An 18,925-nucleotide genomic window follows, 5' to 3' on the forward strand; every position below is an offset into this window, starting at 1 on the left:
CTGCATAATCTCAGGCAAGGATCTAATTAGAATAGAAGAACTCCTCATATTGAAGTCATCAGCAGCCATTTGGAGGAAAAATGAGCACTGCTCAAGTTGAATAGATGTGTTTTTTTGAACTGTGTTCTGAGCCACATTTGAATCAGTTGACTGTGCTGGAGTCTGAGGTCTGTACAGAGATCACACTGAAAAGTAGTTACATTCTTAAAAGGAAAGCCACAAAAACAGAACTGATGAACAGGACTGAGCTAAGTGGAAAGAACAGAGAAAATGACTGAGCAGACTTGGGATGGAAAGGACTCACTAAAATTAGACTCTTGACATACTGATACTGCTCTTAGCCATTATTAGAACTGTCAGAGAGATCAAGTATTTTGAGTTAAATAAAGACTTTATAGAATAAACAGTTTACTGCACTGCCCTTTTAACTTTATGGACTTTATAGTCTGCAAAACCAGAAAATAAAATACAGCATACTGCTGTTCTCCAGCTGTCATGGAAGTGAGGCATTGACCTAAAATCCCCAAGACAAAAAACTTAAACTGTATAGAAAGAAAATTAACAGCAGCACACACTTTGAAGCTCTATTTGGCCAGCAGACACCACAGCTGCAGCTGCTTGTGCTGCAAAGAAGCTACACAGGAAAAACCATTGTGCCCCCCAGAAAAACAAGCACCTCATCCCTTGTCCTGATAAGGTCAACTATTTTATAGCAAACTCCTTAACTGTACCCAAATGAAAGTCACATGGCTTTTGAAAAACAAATCATTTGATTGCTGAGGACATCGTAGAGCCAAACAAAAATTCCAAAATCACTCTCCCTATGTGCATTCACAGTGGTCTCCATTTCCTGATTTCTTTTTTAAATTAGACAAAGTTTCTAATAATAGCTTTGTTTTCAAAATAACTCAGCAGTCTCTGTGAGAGTCATAATACATTTCTCTTGTTTAAAAGTCTCAGATAACTTTAATCAATAGCCTAGAGGAAACAGACCCACTTCAGGTAGTTTGAGAGCTTGACCAATTCTCCAGCCACTGATGCAAGCAGCTCTTCATGTCCCTAACAACACCATGGAAGACTAAAATTGGCAGCATCAGAAGCTTGAGAAATGAAGCAGCAATTTCTGAAGAAATGAGATAATGACAAACATTTGAAGACAGACAAGTTCTCTGTACAAACATTATGTTTAGCATCTTTAAGCACCTGAGGCTTTTAGTTACACACCTGCACCAACATAGCATGAACACCTCAGGTCATCTTTCTGCCCAAAACCAGATTAGTGACCAGTAAAACAAAAGGATTCTCATTTGCCAAAACCATATATAGGTACTTGTTAGTTTAAAAATGTCATTTATTTAGCTTAACACACCCATTTGTATTGCATTCCTCACATGCAGGGCAGGAACAAATTCAAAAGTGACTTGTAAATGTGCAGCTTTGCAAATGAGAGAACAAAAGGGCAGAACTGGGGCAGCTTCTGCAACAACTGCACAGTGCAAGTACCACACAGCAGGAGAGAGTGGCAGGAAAAGCAACCAAAACCCAAGGCTCTCTTGCTCCTTCTCCATGGATCAAATTTATCTCTTTTTGGGGGAATAATCCTAGCATTAATTAGCATTTAGACACCAAGCCACCCCAAACTACTTGAAGTTGAATGTTACACCCATTTTCTGAACCACTATCAGTCTTGCATCACCGGTGAAAGGCACTCAAAGGGATCCTGGGTGTGGCAACCACAAGTAACTGACATTCAGAGATAAATGCATCTGCTTTTGACTCACTTTTGTTGGCAGAGGACATTCATCAAGTAGTAGCGTTATAACAGCTGGTCCCAGGGGATCTTCTAATGGAATAACTCTAATTAAAGATTGAACAACTTCCAACCAGCCTTCATCTGTCAACCACAAAACACAAGTCACACTCAGAATTAACAGTGCAATTCAGAAGTGTTCAAAGTACATCCCCAAATGTAAACTGAAAAATCCTCAAAATTACCCAAGTGAGCTTAGAGACAGCAGGAAACACAGTTTGCTTTTTACACCACTGTCTTAGTTTGCAGTAGTTTAGAAGTTTAAATTTAAAAAAAGAAAATGTTTACAGCAGCTTGGGTAATAGTGAACACCTGTATGGTTTGGAGAAGAGTCTTGCCAGGCCAGAGCATCCTTTAGTTCCTACTACTTTTAGGAAAGAATACTCATGGTGGTATGGACAAGTACTTTGCTCTACTGTGACACACATAGTTCAGCAGCCAATGTCAACTCTTAAGTGTTAAATGCTACATACACAATGACACTGAGGAAATAATTTCTTTTAACCAGAATCAGATCCCTCTTTCTGAGTTCCCTGAAGTAACAGAGTAACAAACTCAGTGGCTTTTTCCCATGCCTGCTGGTCTAAAGAATGTTTGTGTTCCTAAGGAGCAGCTCTCACTGTTGAATGAGTAGACGAGGGCTTTTACTTGCAAACATCCACTACAAAGATGTTAAACTACTGATAAAGTAAACAAATTTGGATTTACAAGAAAATAGCTCCCTTAGAAGTGAAAATAAAGACAATCTGTATCTGTATATAGGTGAGTGAGGCTGAAGAGGCAGTATTCCCTCCAACAACAACACAGCAGTAATATATTGGGGGTTATGTTAGCATATTCCCCTAAAAAACATTTTATTGAATTGCTGTAATACCTAACCAGACTGATTAATATATTTTAATACAGAAATACATTTCCTAGGACAACTATCAACACTACTAAGTAGAGAGGTAAAAATTCAACTAAACCAGAAGTTTTGTTGAAGCCTTAAGCTGGGAGAATCTCTGCTGCTGTAACAAAGATGATGCAGCCCCTGCTTGTCCTGCAGGAGCACTGAGAGACAGGGCCGGGATAGATACAGAGTAAAGCAGAGCTCTCAGGTCAGTAAAACCCAAACCAAAGGAACCTGCTCTGTGCTGACACCTGAGCACACAGGATGGCCCACATCTGTGTGCAGGGGCAGGATGTTCCTGCTCAGCTGCAAACAGCCACTCTTGGTGGCTTAGGGTTTAATGCCACTACAGTGTGTTTGTGGCCATCCACTGGCTGCTTCTGGAGATTTCACATGGGAACTTTAACTGAATTCAAACAAACTCAGGCCAATGAATGAGCTCAGAGAAGCTCTGGAGGGCAGAACTTTGCTCTGGTTCCCACATCCCCAGAGCTACACCACACCCCAACACACCCAGCTTTTTTCCTTGCAAAGAAAAGAGGGGCTTGGGGTTTGCTTTGTTTCTTTTGCTTGTGAGTCACAACTGAAATGCCCAACGCAATGCCTTGATACCTGTTTCTGCCATTTCATGCAACGTGATCATTGAATAAGGAGGCTCCTGGTCACTGAAAGAGATATTACACAGGTCAAAAATTATACACAATCATCAACGTAATACAATGAATAAAATGATTACTCACAGACAGAAAACAAATCCAGTAACCATTTAACAAAAGGAAGTTACACAGGCTGCAGATTGCTAATGTAATTTTCAGATCTGAAACACAGATGGGATTTGAGCCTCTCTCTGGCTCAACATCTGCATGTCTGCAACAGCTGACAAGTGAAATTGTGATCAACATCTGCATGTCTAAGAGCTGAACATAATGCCTAGATTGGTGCTGCTCATTAGCAGGTTCCTTGTAGCACATCATAATGAGGCACTGCATGTCAGAGGTCACAAAGTGAACCCAGAGCACTGCACAAGGGGCATCACTTCAATAGGATTTTTTCCTCAGAAATTCTCTGCTAAATATATAAATATTTAAAAACCACCATAAAACCTGAATGGGAAGCCATCTAACAGCATCAGAGTCTTCAACAAGAGTTGTTAAAAGAAACAGTTAAGGCAGTTTAACAGAAAATATTTCATCCAAGCCATTTTCCAACATGAAAACCACAAGAAGCTCAACAGCTCAGGTCCTCAGTCTAGTTTGCTGGAGAAAGGACACAAAGCTAAGGACACATCTGAATCTGAGCAGGCACTGCCAGTGAAAGTACCTACAGCAAGACCCCAAAGTCTTGCTCAGTAAGCACCCCTAGGTCCAGAAAAAGCTTATGCAGCAGCATGTTCTAAAATACTTTATTCAGTGCTCCTTAGGCACTGGGATCTAACCCCAGGCTTAGACTTTATGTTCCACACTCACTCTCTATCAACAGCTCTGAAAAGAAATTGGAAATGTGAAATACAGAGAAATTTTAGAAAATTTCAACAGACATTATTTATGGAGATAATAAAACTACCTAGTTTGAGAGATTAATCATAAAGAGAAAAATCTCAGCAGTGATGAAATATATATGACATAAATACATGTCTTTCTTTTCTTACAAAAAGATGAGCACAATATATTCTTAAATATTTCTACAAGAGAATGCTAAAGTCCAGTTTAATGAATTTTTATATTGCCACAACATTTGAAACAAATGGGTTGTTTTTTTAACTCGAGGCATCTTCAACTTTCTTCTGGAAAGTAATCTGCCTAGAAGGAAAAAGAAGTGAAGTTTTGCAGCCAGAATTACATCAGGAGAAAGAATAGAAAGATTCAAAGAAATGGGAAAAAAAACCCAACAAAAATCCCAACCATAAGCACAAGTAAAGGCTACAATAAAAAAGGATGACATTTTTAACTGGAAGATTTCTGATTTTGTTACGAGTAGCAGCTTTTCACAGTAGTGGCACTGAGCACAGGACAATCCTGTCCCATTGATTTGCCATTTTAACCACTTAATTTTTAACATCCCCTCCAGGACACACCTTCCTCATTTTGAAGCAAAACAGCCATTTTGGTAATTTCTTAATTTGCAAGGCAGCTTTTCATATAAGCCCCAAAATATAGAACTTATCCTTCTGAGTTTATGAAATTAGACTTCTAGGAAGCATCTATCTCTAGATAGGAGAGAAAATAAAATCAGTTGTCAGATATGCTTTAGGTCAGAACTTTGAGATTTGATAAAACCAAAAACAGTAACAAGAAAAAAATTAACCCCAAGAAAAACCAAACAAACAGCAACCAGGGAGAGCAATGATTCATTCCTTATCACAGTGCATTTTCCTGTAGTCTGTATAAAAGCCCCCATAAAAATACAGTAGCTTCAGGAACTGATCAGAAACAGGACTCCATGGGCAGTGAAATAACCATGCTTATTGTCTCTCAGTAGCATAGGCAAGTGCTCACAAGATTACAAAACTGATTGCAAGACCCACAGGAACAGGATTGACTGTGCACAGAAGTGTTGTGAAACAGCTTAAGGAGCTGAACTTGAGGGAAAGGGCATGTGAGACTAGGCAGAGACTATAAAAAATGTTTGCCATGATTTGAAGACAGAGCACAAAATAAAATATGTTAAAAAACCAACCAAACACACCTTAAGACTTAAATGTCCATGAAAAACATCAGTCCTGATATTTCCACTTAAAGCCTTTAACAGCAGGAAGGCAAACTCCTTCTCTGCAGGCACATTCCAGAGTTGATGCAGGCATATGAATCAAGGCTCACTTATTTTGAGTCTCATCCACCTTAAACTCAAACCACTGAGTCAGGCTCTCAGGCTGGAATTGTGCTTTTCCTTCAGTTCTGGTCTTCCCAATTCCTAGCCTGCACCTAACCCAAAAGGTGTTGAGCTAACTTAACCCATCATTTTAAGGTCCTTTTAAAGCTTTTTAGAAAGCAACCCAAAACCAAATAAAGACCAAAAAATGGATGAGCCCATAAATATCCCCCACGCCCTTAATGGATGCTTTGAGCATGCCAGGAATGCAATACTGGGATTGTGAGTTGGGCAGTCACAACATGTGATCTTTAAAAAGTAGTCAGACTTAAAACTGGAAAGAAAACCTCAGTCTGTTTATCCAGGCTAAGATCAAAGCTCCCTGTTTTGCTTCACCATTTCCAAAGAAGTAAAATCCAGCCTGAAAACAGAAAACTGCACAACAACCAATTTTTAGGACAGAAGTTCCCAGCCTCTGGAGCATTTATTGCTTCCTAAACTGTGTATCTGTGCCAGGTAAGAAATCAGGAATTCTGAGGAAGCTCCTCAGCTCCTGGAAGAGTCTGTACCTGGGCACTCAGGAGCTACTTCTATTACCTAGGAAAGGTGCTCCTCTCCTAAGCCTCCAGATGGAAACACGCAGCTGCTCCAGGGAGGGTCAGGTGCAGATCGGTGAGAGACTGGAGCCACAGTTTGAGAGGAGACAAGAACATTTTCATTCATGTTGAATTATTCCTTGAGGAGGTACTTACTTATCTACCAACGTCCGAATTACAGCCAGTGTGTCAAGCACCAGCCCATCCACATTCTGTTTTTTCCTCCTTGGTTCATGAGGCCCTCGACCCCTCCTGGGTGGACGGACAGGGTCCCTTGGGTGGCTCCTGGCCTCAGGGATGTGTGTCCTGCTGTGCTCTGTCTGTCTGCCCTGAGAGCTCCCGTTGTCCTCGGCCCCGCTGTCGTCACGGCAAACGCACGAGTTTCCCATGCTGCCAGCCCCCAAGGCTCCCAGGAAATGGGGAAGGTGGTGCTCTAGAGTCAACAGCAGAGCTTGGAAAAGGCTTCTGCTAGCATAGAACACAACCCAAGCAACTACAATCATCTAGGAAGTTTTAAGAGAAATGTTTGTGCGATCCCGGATTGCGATCTTTTTGCATCTTAAACGCTGCTACCAGCTGGAATGAGTGGGAAGTTGGAGACTTAGCTGCTGACAGAATCACTTAAAACACACATTGGTCATCCAGAAGGAGGTCTGAAAAAGCAAACATAGAACAAGAGTCAGTGTTACTACTACTAGAAAACAGCAGAAGAATTCCTATTTCAGTAAACACCAGCAGTTCTGGTGGATAAAGCAGCTCAGAAACACAAGGCTTCACCTGAAGTCTATTGTGGGGAAAGGGAAAGGAAGGAAGAGGAGGAGGAGGAAGTTCCCCTGGTAAGGAGCTCTCACCCACACTTCATTCCTTTCTACACTACCTATTACCTCCCAGCTCCTTGGTGGTTTTTGGATGCAGAGGAACAAGTTTGCCTGTAAATGTCCCACACTGCTATCCTTTAAATACTGAGTATCAACGAACCAGTTTATTTGCCCATTACAGAGACACATGGCCTATGCCACCCTAATAAAAGCTGTACACTTCAGGTTCTCGTTTCAATTCAGGAACATTTCCAAACTATAAAACAGATACAATTGTAAAGAACTAATCTTAGAGTTATGGTTTATCTCAACAAACAATAGATTTAATAGAGAACCATTTGGTTCACCTGTGCATAAACACACATTTTTGGAACATGCCTACATCTCCTGCATTCTCACCCAAAGAAGCACCAACACTGAGTTAAAGAGGAATTATAGACACCATTTTAATGCCTTACAAATCTAACTGGGATTTTGAAATGGGTGTTGTGTGCCTGTTTGGATCTAGTGCGAAACCAACCTCCCATTTTTGGGAACAAAGACTAATTCAATCATTCTTCTGTTCCTCATTCAAATGGTTTGGATCACATCAGGCCCAATAGCACAGGTCAGTCCCTCCCAATTATTAACTTGAAAATGCAAGAGAAAAAGGATTCAAAGCCCCATTTCACAACAAGGTATGTTTCAAGCCATAGAATATTATTTAAAGTCTCAGGTAATATAAAACCCTACAAAAGATATAATTTCATTACTTACTTATTCTGACATGCCTGAAGTGTGTAAGTAATTTTTATCCTTTCAAGAATCAAGTTTAACATTTACACTAGAAGTTATGGTGAATATCCCGTAATAGGTTATTACTATTCTTCAATTACTAAATAATCTCATTAACAGCAGACATGTAGCACCCTAAATTCAAAAGAAAGTCAAAGAGAGCTGACACCTTTTAAATATGGAAGGTCCCCGCCATGAGAGCCAACTGGCAGCTCTGCAATTGCTTGGCTGCCCTTTGGGACAAGATCTCAACAACATTCAGGAAGCCAAACATTGGTCATATGAGCAACTCTTGGGATGTCAGCTGTCACTGGAAAGGCACTGCCACCAAGCTCTCACACGCTCTTCTGTAGTGTGAAGCACATCATCTTTTAGCACAGTGACATGTTCAGTATTGAAGCTAACTAAGAAAAAAAAAAATCAATTCCCCAAGGGATATTAATAGGAAAAAAAAATACAAGGTCTTGACTTCTTGGTTAAGAAATTCCTAAACCCCAAATCATCAAAAGGGTTTCAGCATCACATCATGCTTGCTTTTAGCCCTGAGCAGTTTGGCCATCAGGCTCAGAGTCCTTCCATCTGAGCCAATCCTGCTGGCATCTTCTCAGCCAGCAAGTCACAAACACATGAGAGGTGGCAGGGCAGATTGCAAAAATCTCCAACAGAATTGTCTGAGTTGACAACTGGTTAAAGTGACTTTCTTGATTTTAAAAAGAAATAGTTATGTTAAATGCAAATCATGTATTTCTAGGGAATATGTATGTATTTATGAATCTGGGTCATTTAAGGGCTTTTTAGCAAGATAATGCTAAAATCTAAAACTGTTACAGATTTAGAATCTGCATAAAGTTTTCTGTAACTTATGGAAATGCTAACACAGTGAATCTATCTTGTCATCAAAACAAGAATGGAAAAGCTGTATTTTAGAGATTAACAATGAGTAAGAACCTAAAGAAACAAAACCAGACATATGTCAAAATTAAAGCTGATTATTGAAGCCTAAGTTTTTCTGGCTGCCAACTTAAAGCATGATTAAAACCAAGTAATTATGATCAACTCACCTGTAAGTTTGCTTGGTTCAGGAATGGCTGGGGAGCTCAAAGTGCTGTGGCAGAAGTGGGTTGTTCTCCTCCAGAGCACAAAGTCTCTGTGGAAAAGGCAGTGCTCTGTAAGCCTTTATGGTGGGCACTGAGTCATGACTGACTCTGCTTTCACTCCTAGGAACTGCACTGAGGAGTCCCTGAGGAGAGATGGAAAAAAAGAGAATTCACTTGGAAACTGCATCTAAGGTAGACATACTCCACCTCCTCCCTACACCTGCCATGACATCAAGCCACACTTATTTTCAGCTATACAGAGCCTTATTTTCAGCCTTTACAGAGGGAATTCTCTTAAGGCTTCAAAACCCAGTTTCTCATCTAAAAGCTTTAGGACTAAACACAGAGACAGAAAACCCAACTTGTTTCTACAGCCTTGGTATTCCAGATTATACAGCACAAAGTGCAGAGCAGTGACCAACTCCTCACCTCAAATTACTCCCTACAGGAGGAAGAAGAGAAGCAATAGTATCTGCTCCAGACAGAGCAGAAAATAAAAGTACACTATAAAATCTGATTAGATAACAGCAAGAGAGAAATGACAGGATAAACTCCCCTTATTTAGTAAAGAGCTGGGTTTGACAGCATTCACTTGGCTCTTGCTCACCATCACATACAAGGAGCTCATTGTCAAGCCTGAAACAAACTGAAAGGCTAAATAATGAGGAACACAAGGTAGGAGAGATTGCTACTGATCTGCTCACAAACCAGCTTGTCTGGATAGAGCATGAATACAGGAAGAAAGGTTCTGAAGTGCAAAGGAAACTAATAAAAATACAAGCTTTTACTCCATAAGAAGTAGCTGGTGCTCCAGCTGTCACCAAACAGCACAAAATGCCAATGCCCAGCACCTCCTCCGTGGGACACTCACTGAGCAGCTGCCCCAGCACATCCTGCCCTCAACACAGCCCCCAGAGCAGATGCTGCTGGAGCAGGACACCTTCCCTGCATGGCAGAACAGCAGCTGCCAGCTGCAGCCTGCAGTGCCCCCCACACCTCCCCTGGCACTGGGACCATCCCAGCACAGGGAGCAGCTCTCTCCTGGCAGGCTCAAGCACAGGCATGGAAGCACAAAGGAGTTATGAGCTCCACAGGCTGACCAGCCTGCCGTGGCTGGATGTCCAAGTGGGCAGACAAAACCATCATCCATTGGAAGGGATGCTGTGGGAGTGGATTTGTACCTGCCTGCCCCAGAGAGGCCTCCCTGGATTATCCCACTTGGCTCCAAGTGGCACTGGGATCATTGCTGTGCAATGTGCAGCCCTAGAGTCAGTGATTCATCCCCTCAAATATTCAATTACAGCCAACCATAATACTGCCTCATGATGGAAAATGCCTCTTCTTTTCATGAAATGGAGCGCACTGCCAAGCAAACACAAAAACCCTCGTGCACATAAATGGGGAAGGTTTCAGCTACCAAAAAAACTTCTCCAGTTTCTGCCACCACTACAAGAGTAAGATCAGCGATTTCCTCTCTTGAGCAGAGTAACACAGGAGCTCAGTCAACAAACCACACAGCAAAGCTGACAAGTTTTCAAAAGCAAAACTGTAAGAGTTTTGGCCAGCAGTTTCCTATTAAGAAGATAAAATAATTAGAAATATTTCCTCAGCACTTCTTTTCCAAAGAAATGATGCTCTTAAAAAGGAAGAGATGGAAATGCTTGTGATGCCTGTCAGATGAAAGTTCAAACCAGAAGGAAACACAGCTATGAACTGCTGCAAGATAATCAACTTTGATACAAGCAGCCTGTTTGAAAAACAAGCTTTTTTTAATAAGGAGAATTTTGAAACAATGGGGATAGTACTGAAAACCAAGAATTTCCAGTAAATGACATACAACTGGAATGTGAAATGGAGACTTTCTCAGGAGATCCCATTGACATACAACCTCTCACCTGTGAGACTTGTGCAGCTGAAGAGCAGCAGGTGCTGGGTGTCCAGAGTGGTTCCACACAGCCAGGGGAGCACAGGCTTCAGGAGGAGCAGGTAAATATATACCCTGCTGTTGCTGCTTTGGCATGTGGTAACCAACCACCACATTGTGTAATCTGAAGCAAACCCCTAATTCAGTTCTATTTTCTTTAAAAATACCTTGGAGGGTTAAGACTAGTGTCAAAACCTGATGGGAAGCAGCCTTTACTGGCATGCAGCATTTCACAAAGCCATTGCCACAGCTGGTTGCTTTCTTACTGAGGCAAGAGCACCTGAAACCAAAAGCAGACTGACCTTGAGCACACCAGTTTCACAGAAAGGGAGACTCATCACATCTCAAAGCTTTCCAGCTCCTGCACAAGTGCTCATCAGTGAAAATCCCAGGGTTGCCCAAGGTTTATACAAACAACTGGGCTCTAACCCTGATGCCTTCTCTAGGTAACTCATCTTTGTCACACACACAGAGCTGGAGGATCTGATCTCTTGTTTGACTTGATGTGAAGCAGAAAGAAGCAGACAGTAACCACCACCACAGGAGTTTCTTTTTCTGTAGACTCAGTGTGAAAGTCAGATTTTATAGTCACTTGCACATCACACTACTTTGTCTTTTCACTTCCTTTAAACTCCTTTTTTAAGCTGGTACAGGAACACTAAAATTGCAGCATGGATTTAAAGTGAACTTCACTTTCTCACTTAAATGAGCATCAGCAGAGCAGGCCTGGCAGGGATTCCTCCCTGCAGTTTTTCCCTTACCTCTGGATACAGAGACACTAGTGCTCAGGACATGCCAGGCATCAGACTGTTCAGCTTGCTTTCTGAAAGAGAAACTGAAGCATTTACCACCTTTTGAGTTTCCCCATCTCAGAGGTCATCATATGTCATCTGTCATTTAGGTGGAACTGTCCTTTGTACTACAGAAAACCTCAACTTTGCTTCATGTCTAAACCAAGGCTGCTATCGATCACACTCCCTGCTTCTCAGCTCCCCAAGCTACAGCTGGATCATTAAATCCCTTATCAGAGACTGAGCTTAAGCTCTGCTTTGAGGCAGATGAAAGCACTTCTGAGATAATGATCTTTTAAATAGATAGTGGTATCTGACAGCCCAGTGAAGTTGAACAAGAGGTGCCTCCAGCAGGGTGACGTGGCCTGGCAGAGCTGAACAAGCTCAGCATTGCTCAAGGAGCAGAGGAGAATGCACTGCTTCACAAGTGCCAGGGAGATAAAGATAATGCCCTGTAGATGGCAAGGAACACTAATCCTATCAACTGCAGGGATACAAGCACATGAAATAAAATTGATTAGCTATACCCTGTTAAGTTTTGGCACAGACATTCATTTGGAAGCTTATAAATAACTCTTTCAATTAATTCAAGTTAATCTTCCTTGCTGCCCAGAAAGTTAAAGGCGTTACCAACAATACAATTCTGACAAAAGCATTCATGGTATCAGGGTTCAATATTAAATAAAAAACACTACCAAAAAAAAGCCCAAAACTCTCCCAAAAAATCCACAAGAAATAAGAATTGCAGAATAGACAATGCTAGAAGGAAGGTGACTCTTTGGATACCAAGCAGAGGTACAGAATGGCAAAGAAATCCCCCCCCAAAAAGACTTTTTTTTAAAGCTTTGTCTAGTAAAATTTACAACAGTTCATTTCAGAAAGGATAAGGCTTTATCTATATCAGTATCAAAAACCAGTGAAAGAGTTCTCTTCAGTCACGTGGAGATCAGCTCCTTGCAATATTTAAAGCACATTGTGCATGAGCAAAATCTAAACCACAAAAGCATTTTGAGGGACAAGTCAAGATACTGAGCAGCTCAGTCACAGCCCAGCCCTGCCCTGGGAACAGGAATTAGGGCTAGCACAGCATCCAAGTCATCACACTGTGGGCACCAGGAAGATGCTTCAGGGAGGGACTGCTGGAAGCAGGGGCAGATTCTTGTCAGCAAACCAACAGCTTTATGTAAGTGAGCTAAAAAGAGTGGCAACTCAGAGTTTGTCTGTTTCTTGTGTAAACTAATCTTAGTGCTTTTCTTTCTCCTATCTCAGAGCTGGGCTTGTTTTCAGAGGAACATTGGGTGCAGAACTACTCTGTAGAAGGCAGAATAGTCTTGTGCTGTAGACCACAGAACTTAGCCCGGCTACATGACATGACTAAGCTATTACAAACACAAAATTCACATGTCCACAAACTGTTTTCAGTGTAAAATTTCAATAACATTGCTGAAAAACTCAGCAATGCCTCAGTAGGAAGCCTGCATTATCAGCTGTCTGACAATGCCTTGGTGAGCAGACAATGTCTAGAAAAAGACTGAAGAAAATTCCATGTCTTGACAATTAAAGCAGCATCAGAGGATGGCCTGATCTTTCAGTGGGCAGAGTTGAGAGCCACCTTTGTGGTCTCCCTGCCAGCCAGGGAAAGCTGGCTGCTCTTTGCTAGACAAAGTTCAAGACTGTACTGACAGAGCAGGAAATGCCCTTCAAATTCCCTTTCCTGCTGTGAGTGGATACAGTGACAGCTGCTCAGAGACTGTCACTTGAGCCCAACACAACATGTAGGTCACTAGGTTAGCAAACCTGCCTGGGAAGCACTCTTGGAAAGCACAATTCCTGAACGACCTGGGACTCCCAGAGCTCAAGAATTCAGAACCTGAAACAGCTCAGGGCAGGTCACTGGAACCCCCTTATCTCACCAATTTCACGGGATCACAGAGCCAATAAGTTGGAAGAGACCTTCAAGATCAAATCCAACCTAGCTCCAACACCTCAACTAAACCCTGGGACCCACTGCCACATCCAGGCTTTTTTAAACACATCCAGGGATGGTGCCTCCACCACCTCCCTGGGCAGCCATTCCAGAACTTCATCAACAGAACTCACTTAAAACAACAAAAAACCCACTCACACAAGAACTCAGCTTAATTTCTCCCCATCTGTCTCTTCAGGTTCTGCCCCCTGGACCTTTCCTTTCTGCTCTGCCACTAACCTGCCAGGAGAGAGCCAGCTGTGGATTCACCAGCCAGGTGTAACAAGTGTCCCTGCCAGGTCTCACAGGGGTCCTGCTCCAACCACTGAGCTGTGCTGTTTCCTTACAGTGTTTTAGGGCCCCTCCAGCACCAAGAAAACCAGAGGAAGTTGCTCAATGTGCTGTGGCCAAGGGGGGGAAGAGGCCTGAGAGCTGGCCTGGCCATGTGGAGGTGGGTTAGGAAGTGGGAGGATGATGAGCACGTGCCCCACAAGGCACTCTGACCATGGCTTAAACAAGACTCTGCACTCAGTTCAGTCAAAAAAGGCAGAAAGCACAAAAACTACTTAAGAGGCTTTCAAAATCCTGTAACAGTACCAGGAACACAAAGTCTCAGCCACCTGGGGCTTCTGCTAAATAACTTTCTGAGGAATTTCAGAAATTGTTTTGATAATTACATGTAAACACCACTTCACTGAATGTTACAAAGGGGTAATGCTCTAGAGAGAGAATAACTCACCTATTGTTAATTTTTTTTAAAATCTTTTATTTCAGGACTGATACATTAACCAGAGATTGAGTGCAAACACACACCATTCTTGGACTCACCACTAGCTGAATGTTTTTAAAAGCAGGGAGAACAATTCTAAGCCTGATCCATGCCAGACAGCTTTGCCTTTAGAGAAAAAAAAAAAAAAAAAGAGCATCAGCAGGTTGCTGGGTTTTCTTTTTTTCAGTATGACTTTCTAGCATGCCCCACTGTCTGCAGGAAGGTATAAGATAAATGTGAATGGTGCAGCCTCCTGGCTTGTAGCTCACCAGCTGCCCCCTAACCTATGATACAAGCTGTAATTGCATCAGTTTGTGCTCATGCACTGAAGCCAGAAATCCAAAAACCCATGCCAGCAGTTCAGATCAAAAAGTCTTCAATACTCGTCGTTCTCCTACCTAACACAACACCAAGATATTCAGATACTTAGAGCAAAAGGGAGGCATTTTCTATGTGAAAAAAAAGCCTTAGAAAGGGAGAAAGATAATGACACTTGTGTTTCATATGCTCAGAAGCCACTCTTTCCCTGAGGGGAGAGATTTATTAGGAAAAAGGTGGATTTCTTGTTACTGATCATGGTAACTCCCTGAACTCCACCTAATAAACATGCACTGAAAACCAAGGAGCAGCCCCTCATCCCAGACTTTGCACTGCCAGGTATCCCTGGAAGAAAAGGGATAGATAAAGCCCAGAGCTGCCATGGCAGAGCTGTGCTCCCAGAGCACAAGGCTGGTCACAGGAATGGCAGATCAAGGGCAGGTAATTACAAGCACTCCTGAAGAGAGATCATGATGCATTGGTCAGCCACGCAGCCTCGTGAGTCATGTGTGAACATTTGACTTTTATTAGACCTCAGCAATATAATGAAGAATAGAAAAGGAAATAAAGATCATGCTGGCACAGTCACTGCCCTGCAATGCTAGCTTTACAGTTACCACACACAGACCAGGAAAATTAAATATATTTGTCAGGACACAAGGCAATACAATGCACATGAGATACTTGAAAGACAAGGAATCTCAGAGTAAGATCTGCACTGCTTAAAGCAATGAATAAATTCAAAGTCTACTGAGCAATCATAAGTTCAATAGAGGGAAAAAAACACAAAAACCAGTTTGAAATGCTGAACACAACATATTGATAATGGAGCAGAACAGGACAAATATCATGACATTAGCTGGCCTTCACTTTACTACAAGCTGAAGCACTTTAAGTTGTTGCCTCTGGGTTGAGAGGGAAAGCACACAGTGAGTCTTACTCCACTTTGTGAGGATATCAGCACATAACTACATGAGCAACTGAGGACATTTCCAAACACAGCACATTGCCAGGTAGGGCAGATAATGAATTCAAAGGAAATTTGAATGAAGAAACCTAAGGAGTTACAGGCCAGCAAGTGTCCTATGACAAATCACTGCCTTTATCACTAACTTACTGCTCACACTAATAAATATCTTCCTGTTATTCCTCAATTTTAACAAACAAGCAAAAAGCTGGAGGAGAATTGACTCTGATTGCACCTGAAGGGCAGAATATGAGGAATGTCTTACTTTACAGGAGGGAACCAAAACATTTCAAGTGATCTATTTCAGTCCTATCCATTAGACTCACAGCAAATGAAATGCACTTCAAGCTAAGACCTCCTATGTGAAAACACTGATAATGTACCAAGGGAGAGCACTGCAGGGCTGTGCAGAAAACCATCATGTCCCGCTCAGAGGAAGAAAAAAAGAACATTTAGAAAAGCACAGAATAATGTATCAGCGAGAGAACAAGAGAGCCACTGAGTGATCACCAAATTACAAGGCCACACAGTAAGATAACACAGTGGCTACCACAAAGCTTTGCAGTGAAACTCCTGTATAGGAGGCTGAAGGTAAATAAAAAGGAAAGTTAAAGACCCCAGGGAAACCAATAAGCCCACCTCCTTGCAAACACCACTGGTATCACAGCTGATGATAAGGGAGGTGTGTGGACAAGCTGGATTAGCTCTATCAGCAATCTAAGAGTGGGTAAACAACCAAGGCAAGGCTAATAAACAATCAGCATCAGCAAGAGTTATCACAAGAGTGGTGCAGAATGCAAAACACAGCACTAAAATACCCTGGAGGAGCTTCCTGCTCAAGTGATGGACAGGGGAAACTGAAAACTTTCATTTAGCAGCAACCTCAAGAGAATGTCTGGATGAAAAGGGAAAAGACAAGAAGCGATCACACAACTACAATTGTGCTTCACTCATCTGAAAAAGAACACACCACAGGAAATTCACAATCTGTTCAAGCAGACCTATAAATAGGAACAAACAGCAGAGATTGGGGCACAAAGCAATAACAGCAATGTCCTAAAGGGAGGGACAGAGGAATGGGTGCCAGGAGGAGAAAGGGCCTGTTTTGCTGAGTGGACTTGGGCAGAGAACAAAGACACAGGCAAAAGCGCTTACAGAAGAATGGGCCAGATTTAGATCAAAGAACAGATCAATTCTGTGCATTTGGATAAATGCAAAACAAAAACACATTTAACAGCATCACAGACGCTTAAAATAATACAACAAGTTTTGAGAATGCAGAGTCCTCCGGAAATCCACAATCAAATGCAGGAGTCCAAGAGGAGATGAGATGCAAGGGAATATTTCAGGTGGCTCAAAGGTGATGAGAGCACTCACTGTTTTAAAATCTGTATATTTTAATAAGAAAAGAGCAAAAATTTTAATACCAGGAAGAAAACAAGGGAAAGTCACAGTAAACAAGTGGATGTACATTTCCATGTGACAATAATCTCATAGCAATGATGGATGTAACAGAAAATTAGCAGAACTGAGCTGAGGACCAGCATGAGGAAAGAAAACAACACCAAAACAAACACACGCATTCAATACAAGACAAAAAACCTAAAATCCTGAGACAAAGCTAGCGCTAAGTCGAAAAAAAAAATCTCTTATATTGAAGAAAACAAACACTGACACAGACATAAAATGAAAAAAAAAAAAAAAAAAAAGAAGCCCTACCAAACACACCAGAATTCAGAAATCAGAGCAGGCTGAATTAATTTAGGAGAGAAAAGGCAGCTCTTATGTCTGTGCTCCTCCATGGACCAAAGTTTCACTGTGTGAGAAAAACTGGTAACACTGGCTGAGCACCAAAATGAACTGTGGGCTCAGGGATCAGAGGTTGCAATAATGAAACAAAGTGACAAGTAAAGTGACTATCAGCCATTCCTGGGACTACACTAAGATTGTGCCTAGGAGGGACAGTGCACCTACTGCTATACAGCAGAATACATTAAAAAAGCAGTTCCCAAAAAGAGGGGATCACTGAAGGCCTGCGAGACAGAAACAGCGATCAGGAGGACAGAATCAAAGGGCTTAAAAGAGAAACTCATGCTCGATATGGGCATAATACCAGCAGTGAAAAAATCCTGCTTTAGAGGAACTGAAGTGGGAGAGCAGAGCCGAGGCGCTGCCGCAGCCGCAGCAAAGGTGCCGCTGCCCAATCTACCCCCAGGAATGTACAACAAGAGATCCAGGTAAACGAGCGCATTTGGTGGCCCGCTCCACACCTCCACATCTCCGGAAAGACGCAAAACTTGCTGTGCAGAAGCATTTTCACATTGCGAGCCATAAAGAGCGTTCAGGATCTGACTCCTCTCATTGATGTGCAACACCCGAGGGCTCAGCAGCCCTGCCGTGTTTCCGAGCTGCCAAGCAGCACCTGGAGCCCGTGACTCCGCGATCCGATGGCATTTTGCCCCCTCACACCAGCCCCGCTGTGGCCAAGCCCGTGTTTTGCAAGTCATACGAGCCCCGGGAGCTCTCCCCGCTCCCGGGAGGCGCCGTTAGGAAGTTGCAGCCCCTGCGGGCCCCGAGCAGCGCCGCACTCGGGGCGCCCCAGCCCGGCACTCCCCCGTTCATTCACCTCCCGCCGCCTTCCCCAGCGAGCTCCAGCTCCACACGCCAGCCCAGCTCCGGGGCCTCCGCCAGAGCTCAGCCAGCCCGGAGGCTGCACCTCGGCCAGGGAGGTGCAGGGAGCCCCGGTACCCCCGGCTTGCCCTCCCCAGATAGCCCCAGTGAGGTAGCCGGGAGTACCTGAGGGGCAGCGGCACCAACCACAGGAGCCCACGGGACCCCGGGCCGCCGCCTGGGGCCGGGGGCTGCGCTGGCCCGGCCCCCGCCCCAACCTGGACCCGCGCCTGGGGGAGAGGAGGGCGGGGAGCTGAGCACGGAGCCTTCACTCACGGACGCGAGGCCGGCAGTGGGGCCGCCAGCGGGGCCACCAGCGCCCAGCCCGCCGCTGTCCCTTCCCTTCACCCCGATGCGCGCCCGCTCCACCCCAGCCCCGCCGCGCCCGCCAGCTGGGCCGCGTCCGCCCTGCCTCACCTCAGCTCCGCACAGCCCCGCCGGGAGCGCAGCGGGAGCGTAGCGGGGCCAACGCAGACCCCGCACCCTCCGCCCCTGCCCGGCCCCGGCCCGGCGCTGCCGCCGCTCCTTTGTGCCGAAAGATGGAGGCGACTCACGGCGCGGCCCCGCCCCGCCCCGGCCCCGGCCCGCCCGCGGCCGCGCCCCCCGCCGTCTCCCAGGCGACCCGCCCCGCCCTCGGCCTCGCCCCCGCCGCGGAGCTTCGCCCAATCGCGACTCGGGGCCGCCGTGACGTCATCCTTGCAGCCGACCCCCGCCCGCTCCGCGCG

The 18,925-nt window shown here is 43.9% G+C and overlaps 1 protein-coding gene across 1 annotated transcript in view; it reads right to left on the reverse strand.

Annotated features, from left to right (window-relative positions):
- Positions 1-18,731, reverse strand: part of RSPRY1 (ring finger and SPRY domain containing 1) — a 36,781-nt gene extending 18,050 nt beyond the window's left edge. Inside the window, exons 1-5 of the mRNA XM_059481692.1 lie at positions 18,618-18,731; positions 8,760-8,938; positions 6,263-6,759; positions 3,315-3,367; positions 1,782-1,894 (exon numbers count right to left, since the gene is read on the reverse strand). Coding sequence (XP_059337675.1) covers positions 1,782-1,894; positions 3,315-3,367; positions 6,263-6,609 — 513 coding nt within the window. The 5' untranslated portion in view covers positions 6,610-6,759; positions 8,760-8,938; positions 18,618-18,731. The remainder of the gene's footprint in view (positions 1-1,781; positions 1,895-3,314; positions 3,368-6,262; positions 6,760-8,759; positions 8,939-18,617) is intronic.
- Between the last annotated feature and the right edge of the window lie 194 nt (positions 18,732-18,925).

This window comes from Ammospiza nelsoni, chromosome 13, assembly GCF_027579445.1.
Source record: "Ammospiza nelsoni isolate bAmmNel1 chromosome 13, bAmmNel1.pri, whole genome shotgun sequence".
NCBI lineage: Eukaryota > Metazoa > Chordata > Aves > Passeriformes > Passerellidae > Ammospiza > Ammospiza nelsoni.